Source organism: Sinocyclocheilus anshuiensis, unplaced genomic scaffold, assembly GCF_001515605.1.
Source record: "Sinocyclocheilus anshuiensis isolate Anshui unplaced genomic scaffold, SAMN03320099.WGS_v1.1 scaffold209, whole genome shotgun sequence".
Classification (NCBI taxonomy): Eukaryota; Metazoa; Chordata; class Actinopteri; order Cypriniformes; family Cyprinidae; genus Sinocyclocheilus; species Sinocyclocheilus anshuiensis.
The window spans coordinates 1,056,506-1,067,726 of record NW_015540880.1 but is presented as its reverse complement, the minus strand read 5'-3'; the positions used below and the strand labels follow the sequence as shown (position 1 = coordinate 1,067,726).

At 35.9% G+C, this 11,221-nt stretch overlaps 1 protein-coding gene across 1 annotated transcript in view; it reads left to right on the top strand.

The window, feature by feature from the left end:
• LOC107688345 (3-hydroxyisobutyrate dehydrogenase, mitochondrial-like) overlaps positions 1 to 11,221 on the top strand; it is a 21,565-nt gene that overhangs the window by 4,947 nt on the left and 5,397 nt on the right. The window contains exons 4-6 of the mRNA XM_016485986.1: positions 1,330 to 1,451; positions 10,284 to 10,417; positions 11,085 to 11,161. Of these exons, the coding sequence (XP_016341472.1) occupies positions 1,330 to 1,451; positions 10,284 to 10,417; positions 11,085 to 11,161 (333 nt within the window). The remainder of the gene's footprint in view (positions 1 to 1,329; positions 1,452 to 10,283; positions 10,418 to 11,084; positions 11,162 to 11,221) is intronic.

Below are 11,221 nucleotides of genomic sequence, written 5' to 3'. Positions count from 1 at the left end.
ATTGCTATCAAATAGCACACCTAGGTTCCTAACTGATGACGAAGAATTGACAGCACAGCCATTAAGTGTTAGACAGTGTTCTAGATTATTACATGCAGAATTTAGCAGTAGGAAATGACTAGTCATCCAGTTTTTTTATATCAACAATGCATTCCATTAGTTTTGCGAATTGGTATGTTTCGTCGGGCCGCAAAGAAAGAGGAGAAGAGGATCCCTCAGAAGAGGATCTATGACTTCTGGAAGCTCCTCTTTTAGTAATAATAAAAAATAATAATAATAATAATTAACATACATGTTGTTGGTTTAGATGATTTAACAAGTGTATACAATTCTTCCTGTCCTATAGAAGAGAATGAGTGGAATTGTTTCTCAGGGAATCTATAGTGCACTGTCTGATGCAATGCTGTAGCTGACGGCTACATGGTTATAATTTTATCTATAATAGTATCAGTCTTGGAATTAAAGAAGTTCATAAAGTCATTACTGCTGTGCTGTTGGGAAATGTCTGTGCCTGCTGATGCTTTATTTTTCATTAATTTAGCCATGGTATTGAATAAATACCTGGGGTTGTGTTAGTTTTTTTCTAAAAGAGACTAAAAGTATGAAGATCTAGCAGTTTTTAAGGCTTTTCTGTATGTAGAAGTTCTTTCCCTCTGTGCAATAAGAAATACCTCTAGTTTTGCTTTCTTCCAGCTGCTCCCATTTTCTCTCTTTGCTCTCTTTAGGGCGCGAGTGTACTCATTATACCATGGTGTCGGACTGTTTTCCTTAATGTTCTTTAAGCATAAAGGAGCAACAGTGTCTAAAGTGCTAGAAAAGAGAGAGTCAATAGTTTCTGTTGCATCTTCAAGTTTTTCTGAGCTATTGGATATTCTGGGGAATTGAGACAAATCAGGAAGATTATTTACAAAGCAGTCTTTTGTTGTAGAAGTGATGGTTCTACCATATTTGTAACAAGGAGTTGAGTTTGCAGCTTTAACTATATGGAGTATACACAAGACTATAAAATAATCTGATATATCATCACTCTGCTGCAGAATTTCAATGTCAATGACATCAATTCCATGTGATAGTATTAAATCTAAAGTATGATTATGACAATGAGTAGGTCCTGACACGTGTTGTCTAACCCCAATAGGGTTTAGAATTTCTATAAATGCTGATCCCAGTGCATCTTTTACATTATCTTTTCTTTTTATTATCTTTAAGCAATAAATATAAAACATAGTAACACGTCTAAATTGGATTTCATAACAGTTCAGGCTGATTAAAATATTCCTGGGCTTCTTGTTATGATGTTCTGTTCTGTGATTTTGCCCTTTCCTTAAGGAAGATAAAAAAAGGCACCCTTCTGATTGACTCCAGCACCATCGACCCTGCAGTGTCCAAAGAGATGGCTGTTGCTGCTGAGAAGATGGGTGCAGTGTTCATGGATGCTCCGGTGTCAGGAGGTATGACCAACCTGAAAACAATCTCTTATTACCATTGACGTAATATATTCGCTCAGTTTGATTGACAAGATCACATTGTTTAAATTTCTTGGAAGTGCTCACTGTGGAGATGCAATTACAGTGTTACGTGTTGTTTAATGATGGAACTGTGTTCTCACTAAGGCTTTTATTGTGGTCTGTAGGTTCACAGATGTGCTGAACGTGTCTCAGTTTGTCAGGTTTTTTTTAATTACTCATTTTAATTTTCTACCTATAGATGCTTGTTCCTATGGCTAATGCTCTGTCACAGATAAGTTAGATATTGCAACACAAACTCAGGAAGTTTGAATTCTGTCATTTCTTTCATTAAAAAAAATGTGTTTTCATTTATAAGGTAATTATAGTCCCTTTTAATGCACATTAATGTTTGAATTTAGGTTTGTATTTGTTTACCTCAGTGTCAGTGTAGCAGAATAATTTCCTGTAGAGTTAATTGAGACAAAGAAACCTACAATTTTCCAGAAACACAAACACACTCCTGTTATATTATGCAGATTCTCTGGGAAGGCTCTGTGACAGGGCCTTTAATGGCCTGAGCTGTTATGGAGGACAGTGCTGTCAGTAGCTTTCACTTTGATGGAGCTTTAATGTTGGCTTTCCCAGTGCCAGGGCCTTTCAAGTAGATAAAAGACCATAAAGAGCTGAGAATCTGTCATGCACAAGTTGTGTGAGTGGGGAAACTCCTCAGGTATTAAAGATTTGCTGGATGTATGTTTACCGATTGGCGTCTGTAGTGCAGACAAGATTTTAAAGAGCCTGTGTGTGGACTAAGCTATAAAAAAGTGAATGGGTGTATGTGCTCAAGCCTTTGGACTAGATTGTGATCTAACCCTTCCTTAACATCTTAGCGGTGACAATTTACCATTTTCTTCAGATTATGTCCTTCTTTCCTTTTGGATGGAAGCCAAATGAATGACTCAGAGACTTGTAACAAAACTTTTTTGCAAAATTTAAATAATATTTAAAAAAAATCATAATGCAAAACATTGCCAAAAAAGTGTGTTTGAGATTTAAAGAAATACTTCATCCAAAAAGAAAAATGTTATTTTTATTGTTATTATTCACTCAGCCTTTGCCGTTCTGAACCCTTATGATTTCTTTAATAATCTGGTCACTCTTTTCAATATACTGTAATGAAAGTGAATGGGGACTAAAAAGCTCACAGGTGACAAAAATAGGTGCACTATTTTCCAAGACCCTGGAAGCCATAAAATAGCCTTTTGCAGAGAAATGGCCAAAATGTAAGTCATTATTAATTTATTATCTTTTTCATTGCCTGCTTATTGTAATTGCATAGGCAAGAGCAATCACTACATTATTTAAGATGCCTCTTTTTGTTTTCCATAGAAATGTATACAAATGAAAACACATTACATTTTGGGGTAAACTATCCCTTTAAAAATTTTCGGGAGGGCAAAATTTGGGATTTATTATTATTATTATTATTGTTGTTGTATTTACTTATTTGGTTTTTCTTATCTGTCCCTCCTAGGCCTGTTCATTTGACAAAAAAAAGCCAAAGTCAGTTCAAATGTATTTTATAGCCCACATAATAAGTAATATCAGATCAAAAATACAACACTAAAATAGTATAAAGCACTCAACATTCAATGAATCCAAGCATTGATTGTACACATAAACAATAGATTATGACCTGAACATTAAGAGAGGGTTTATATTTATCAGTAGTGTGGGGCAATAGATAGTTTCTCATAGCCCAAATAATCAGCCTCCACATGTTTTTCAGGTCTGTGGGGAGCATTTATCAGACCATATTACAAAATACAGCAGCACTATTACTTAAATAAACAGAGTGTCCAGAAGGTGGCACTCCAGCCATCATGACACCATTGTGTCTGTTTTCAGCAATCTCCCATCTCCTAGCCTCTCATATAAGCTCTCTGTTGTGGAAAGGAGAATTTGCAAGTGTGTGTGTGTGTGTGAGATCATATTGTATTTTTTAAAGCTGATTTTCTTTTGAAATAATGTTATACTCTCGGTTTTGTGTTCCTCTCTGTGTGCGTCACTAAGGTTTGGCACATCAGACTGTGTTTCTCAAATAATACACTCGTAAAATGACAAACAAACTCTCTGTCTCTCTCTCTTTGTCTTTTTTTGCGTAGATTTGTAATAAAATCAAAGGCAAAAACCTCACTGTCTGCTGTTGCAGAATTGGACCCACAACAAACCCCCGGCTAACGTCACACGCTCTGAAACGTGGGGTGTGTGGCCATTGCTGCGTCTAACAAGTGCTTGGCTAGTTAACAGTAATTACCCACATTCCTCGGTTTTTGCTGAGATTGCGGCCATGCTGTCGCTCACTCTCACTATGAAGCTCACGGTGGGAAAACTTCGGCTTTCTGTGCGAGAGAGCATTTGTGTCACAGTTTTGTGTGTGGTGGGACTGGGTTAAATCTGTGTTTTGTAGTGCCGTGTTGGTGCATTGCTCTCACGGTGTCTTAACCTCAAGTCAGTGTGGTATTTACTAACGTACGTAACTCATAATGTGTATTTTTCTAACGTGGTCACGTGTCATATTTGCGTTTTACATTTAAACTCCGCTTTGTTTTCCTTGACGTAATTTTAGGCCCTTTCTGAATGTGTGAAGTTATCCTCTTTTCTTCTCTCTTCTCATTTATTATCACTAATCTAACAGCCTGCGTGCATGAGCCGTCTCGATGGAACAGCTTTCACCCTGCCTTCACCCATCAGGCCCATATGGAGATCAGTGCTAATAAAGGAGAAAATGACAATCTCAGGCTTTCAGATGGTCCTTTCAAAATGCATTAGAAGTTTAAAGTGCACGTGTTAATGTGTCAAGTCCCTCACATGACCAAACAGACTTGAAAAGAATATTTAGATTTTATTATTAAATGAGTGCTTTAGTCAGAGCAGTTTTGACTGTTAAATATATTTAAAAATATGATTTTCCTACATAGCAATGATGTCTCGTGCCTAAAAGTTTATTGTAGGTAATATGTATGTCAATTTTATTATATACTGAAAATGTACATACATATTAATTTTACAAATTATTATTATTGTGGCATATATAATAATGAAAAGGGCTGTCATCTTTAAATCTTTATTTTACTTTTAATAACACAAACATTTACAACAATGGACAAAATGTTCTCTTACTACATAATTTCAGAAATTAGCCTAGTTGCCGATCCATGCAAATAATAATAGATAAACTGATTTATATAATATATGTAATAAAATCAGTGTCTGTCTGATTTATACCTGTATTATTTTATTATGATTATTATTATTTTATATTTATTATTTTTGCATTATATATAGAAAATTTTCATATTTAAAAATATATTATTATTATTATTGTTATTGTTGTTGTTATAGGGTGTGCCAAAATGTATTTGAAGAGTTCAGATGCAAAAGCCTGAAATTTTGCCATCTGAAATGTTCTTTTAAAATTTGCTTTTTTTTTTCTCAGGCTCTTATGTGTAGGTTCAGTAGTTTCACTTTAATTGCAATGAATAGTTCTTTTCATTGCCTTTAAAGTGAAATGACTGCACATTATCATAGGAGCCTGAGAAAAGAAGTTAATTTTAGAAGAAAATTTCAGATGGCACTTAGAGGCTTTTGCATCTGAACTCTGAACTCTCTTAATAAATTTCTCTATAATGAATTAGCAAAACATTTTAAACTTTTTATTGTTGAAAATAGTTTTCTGTGCTTATATATATAAAATAATTATTTCAAATGTGTTTATAATGGAATAACCTTTTGAACCAATGTTCAGATGTATTATGTGTGTTTCAGCATAAATGGCATGCCCTGTCCCCTCTTATTTTTATGTAAAAAATAATGTGTGTGAATCTGATAAGAGTTTTCATGTTTCATAGCTACAGTGTTAATAACGTCTGTTACGTACATTACTCACTCAAAACTGTAGGATAACTTGACGGGACAGCAGATGCCCTTTCACAATAGAAAATCTGGATTTTAGATTGACCAGAAACAAGATCACTCATGGAGAGGTGGGACCCCAGATATGTCCTAATGTAGATCAGCTTTCCCCGTGCTGATTTTGGACGCTGTGAGCATGCTCATTAATATCTCTGCCCTCTGTCGGCCGGAGCAGGAGGGGGAGGAAGAGACTGCCTGATAGATAGGTGAGTGACAGAGGAATTAACATAACAAGATCCTCGCTGGGAAGGCCAGGGACTGTGAGACGTGTGTGAAGGGGGTGGACGATGTCTGTCCTGAACTCCAGATGGAAACAGACCCATAGCAGCTGTCTAACCGGGACTTTTATAGCAGTGTGTGTTTATAATGTTGAGTCTGAGCAGGAAAGAAATATCAGATATTATGATATAAAGCAATTTTAAGACTTTAGATTAAGGTATTAAGACCTGTTTTTTTTTTTTTGTCTGTGTCTGCACAGTCTGATGTGTATATGATTGCTGCACTAAGTGAATGAAAAGCTGTCCATCATTTTCCGATGTCATCTGGTAGACACTTATGCCCCCTGTCGAGGAACTGTCATTCAAAACCCCCCTCTCCCACTTTAAACAGTCACTGTGGGTCACAAAAGTGTGTGTGTTTGTGTGTAAATGTGTAACCATCATCCATAAGATGAGTGCTGTTAAGCAGCTTTTAAGTCCTCAATCATGGATCATTTTAAAATGCTGATGATGGTGCTATTCGACGAACATGTGCATGTGTGAAGGGCCACTAATCAGCATTCTTAGGAGCCGATATACTGATGGCTCCTGGCCTGGGAGATCATTGATTCCAGATCATTCTTCACTTGTTGTCCACACTCAAAGGGACCATGCGGTCGTGTGGCGAGAATGAGGGTGACGATGGCGGTGATTAAAGTCCTGCTTATCTGAATGATGAAGATAATTTGTGCAAGACTCTCTCGTGACCGTGTGAAGGTTTGCATTTGTTTCTGTGTGGTGGCTTGTAAACTCTTTTGCCTCTGTGAACCTGTCAGTATGCCACATTAGGGCTGCTGGCGTAGAAACTATTAATCTGTGTGAAGTTCTCGTGTGTGTGTTTTTATATATTCAAAAAAGAAGTGTATTAAGTTTGCTTGGTGTTTTAATTTGTCTGAGAAAATATCTCCTTTTGGTCGTAATTATGGGTTCAGCCACATGAAGCTAGTAAATATGTTTGTTCCTGTTACACTAGTATGAAGGTTCCCACTGCATCAAAAAACAAAAAAAGTTTCTTAAAGGCATAGTTCACCCAAAAATGAAATCTCTGCCATCATTTACTCACTCATAGCGTGTATGACTTTCTTTCTTCTGTGAAACACAAAAGAGGATATTTTGAAAAATGTGTCAGTAGGGCTGTATGAATTAATTGAAACAAAACTGAAAATGCGATTATGGCTTAGTGAGATTATCAAATTGCAAAGTCGCTTAAGACATGCATTTAGGACGCGATTGCGCTGATAATCTTCCCAGACTTGCAATCAGAATCACATATAAACCGTCTGTTCTCAACAAAACAGAAGCTTTATGGCCTCTCTGCGCTTTAAATACAATACTAATATTTAAAGTCATAAATATTATTATTGTAATTTTACAGTTGTATTCTAAAATAAATTATTATTCATTATTACAATAAATATTACAATTGTAATATTTATTATTTTGTTTAAGAAGAAGTAGTAGTAGTAGTAGTAGTAGTAGTAGTAGTAGTAATAATGATAATAATAATCATTTTTATTTTATAGTCTTATTGACATATAATAACAACATTTTTGTGTTTACATTTTACAGCCATTTAACAGCCCTTTTTTAAATCTCATTTTAAATCACAATCCTAAAAACACCCTATGTGTTAGTGTTTGTTTTTTTTATTTATACAGTGTTGTTGTTTTGGACCCCATTGACTTTCATTACACAACAACATCTTCAAAATATCTTCGTGTTCCACAGAAGAAAGTAAGTTATATTGTTTTGCAACAACTTGAGGGCAAGTAAATTATGACAGAATTTCCATTTTTATAGGTGATTTCTTTAGATGTTCAGTACAGCATGAGAAAAACTAAATTGGCTCATCAAGTTTAAGGAGTTTAGGTGGCATGAGTACTGTATGCATTTACTGGCCTTATTATCCAATATGGACAAATATAACTTTGATCGTAAACAGAATGAATCATTGACATTCTCTGATATAGTGTCTATTTTATCGAGGTTTACCTAATGTTTTTACAGCAGTGTTTCTGGTATCGGAAACACAATAATAACGGTTCCTAGAATGTTCTCTCGAGATCTCTTTAATGCTCTGCCAGCGCAGGCGTTTAGAGAGACAATCGCTTTCGAATCCCTATTGTCTGTTTGCGATCAATGCTGGTCTTTTTACAGTCAAAAAGAAAGTTATTGATCAGCTCAGGAGGCTAGCTGATAGATTGCAAAAAGGACAAGTGCGTTTGTGTATGCCTCTGGTGGGGAGGGCTGAAAAAAATAACTGATTTCGTCATTTAGAGTCTTTATTGCTGTCAGCAGTTCTAGAGGCTTGTAGAAAGACGACAAGAGGTTTGCATGGGGTTTTTATTTACACACAATAAAGGCTCTGAGATCTGCATGCTCGATGAGGTGGTTTAAGCTCCACCAAAGAGGCTCATATCCACAAATGTAGTTTAATGTAACTTTGCCACTGATGAAATGTTTTGTTGTTTTAAAAAGCGCTTAAAGCCCTAAGTGGCTTTTTTGTTTTTGTTTTGAGTGTTTAAGATGCTGGAAAGAGAGTTTGTGGTACCTGACACCACAAACAACTGCGTACGTCTCCGTCAGAGCTCACGTCCATGTGGGTTTCTGTTATAGACTTAGTCTTTTAGTCTAAAGTAGATTTGATTTTTTACTTGTTTATTGAGTAGTTTTGCTAACGTGATTTGGGGTTTCAGCTACTAATAAGAGCTACTCAGGTCAGCTTAACACATTTTAACTTTTTTAAACCCATTTCACAGATCTTTGACCAAAAAAAAAAAAAACAGTGCAAAAAATTGTGGAAATGGATTAGATATAGATTTGATTAGATTAGGCCTAATGATAAGTGTGGGATCATCGGTTTATTTTGCAATAATGACCAGCTTTTATATCTCTTATTAAATAACTGAATAAATACACAAGTTCAACAATGCAATGTAAAGAAATTAAACATAGATTTCAGTTGACATTATTTTATTATTTTATTATAAGTCTCAATATGAAACTAACATTGCCTGAGACAAATACATAGTTTTAATTACATAGTTCATAGGACATTAAACAAAAATTTGACCACAGATTGCTGCAGTTGACTAATCAGAATCAAGTATTTCAAAGAGCTACATTCATCCTTTGGTGTGATTTTTGTAGTTTTATTTTTAGGTCTCTTTCTGCATTTTCATATTGCTCTTGCATTACTATTAGCATTGTAAATATGTTAATGTGATGTATTCATTAAATGTGATAAACCAGTTTAATTTTAAAAAACATGCAAATTTTTAAAGTCAAACTGCATACTAATGCTTGTTTATGGATAAACAAAACAAGCACACACACGTTTATTCTTCAAGATGCTATGTAGCGTAAGGGAAATGACAGACACGCTGAGGCAATGAGAGTATTTTTGATGACGGATAAGTACGGCTCAAATCAATACAGGGGAAGTCATAAAGTCTCTCTTTTCCTTTCTCTCTCTCACTCTCTTTATCTCTGTTTCACACGATCTATCTTGCATCAGCTCTTTTCTCTTGGCCTTTAATAATTAACTTCAGCATTATTAGCTTCTCAGTATAAACAGCTTATTCATTAGTGTTGACACACACAAACAGACCACTCACCTCAAAGCACTGCGTGCTTTTTTTCTAGATCATATTGTGTCCAGTGTGTGATATAAATTTGGATAAATTGGATTCGTGTATTTATGTGGATATTAGGGATTTCAGTGCAGCAGATAAGGTTTTAGTCTTTAAAAAAAGATATTCTGGCCAATTTTATTGCTTTAATTACATTCTAATCGGGGCAAATCCCCGGACACACATATCTATGTCAGCAGCATTGGAAGCACCCCTCCCATGTAGAACATGGCACGCTTTAACGTGATTGGCCACGCTTGGTCCTCTTAAGGCGTGGCGCTTAATTGAACATGATAAAGTGTAAAGTTAATTACCCCTTAGAGCTGTCACTCATACCCCAGGGGGCGTGTTCACTTAGGGGGAGGAGTGTCGCTTTAGGCACAGCTGTCGTACGCAAGTGTATGTGTTTGTGGGGAGGAGGACAATAGGTCCTTGTCCTCAGAGAGTTGTGAAGGATGATTTGGACAATCGGCTTTTAAAGGCAAACACTCAAATGTTGTCCTGCTGGTGCCAGACAGCTTATTAATACCCTCCTCTGCCCCAAAACACACACACACACACACACACATACGCTGTTGACTAAATCCTGACCTGCTTAAGTTAAATTAGAAGGTTACATTTAGTCATTTATAATGCTTCTCAGTTGTACAATAACTGTAGAAAGAAATGATGATCACAATCTTTGGAAAACTTTGGATCTTTGAACATGTAATATGCCAGTAATGTTGTTGTAGTTGTTGTTGTTTTTGTACCATGTTGACATGTGCCATAACATACTTTGAACTACTTTGGAGTAAGATGTAAATTATTTTTAGTTTAGTTTAGTACTTTGACATAACTGTCTTGATGCCATCATTATAATGGTACCACCACAGCACTTATACACAGATATACACACTGAAAACTGACAATTTAGTGATTCTGTGCACATTGTACTATGATTTTTCGAAGCGTGACTGTGTTTTGTCCAGGTGTTGGTGCTGCCAGTCTGGCTAAACTCACCTTCATGGTGGGCGGAGTTGAGGAGGAATTTAATGCTGCCCAGGAGCTGCTAACATGTATGGGAGCAAATGTAGTGTACTGTGGCCAAGTGGGAAGTGGACAGGTAAATACAAGCAACCATGAATGTCCTTTAGCTTGTAATCATTTATACATTCTAGAGATGGTGACATCAATGGAACTTAATAGAAAACCATGGTATGACCATGACATTTTTTGGCATCATATCATGTTCTAAAATGCCCAAGTGTTTTTTTTCCAGCATGCTCTGCTCAAACACATTAATCTGTTAAGATCAGTCTAAAATAAGAGCTTTTTAAGAAGTAAACTTGCTGCTCATTTCAAACGCTGGCAAACTTAATTTCCCTCATTTCGCTTTTATATTGTTATATTGTTAGCTATTCTGCCAAAAACATCTATCCTGTGTCAAGTTTCTGAAGTGTCTTTGACACTGGTAGGTGACAGTACTGTAGATGTCTTTGACGTGTAAATGTCATGTGCTGATGTGTTCATCTGTGTTATGTCCAAGTTGCTGTAGCTTTGTTACCATATTATGATCATTTTAACCCACTAATTTCTGAAAGTTACAGTATGTATTCATAGTATCCTAAAAAGATTTGATTATTCATGATATGACCCATTTAAAGGAACACTCTAAGGACTATGTGGTGCATAACAAATTCCTTATGTACAGTCATTAAAAGGTTACTACAAAACCTTTAAATTAAATTACTTCTGTGGTTGAACTGATGTTTTGCAATTTTCTATTTCAGGCAGCGAAAATCTGCAACAACATGCTGTTAGCAATTGGCATGATTGGTACAGCAGAGACCATGAACCTCGGAATTAGGTGAAGATTGTGTGTGTGTGTGTGTGTGTGTGTGTGTGTGTGTGTGTGTGCGTGCGCGTG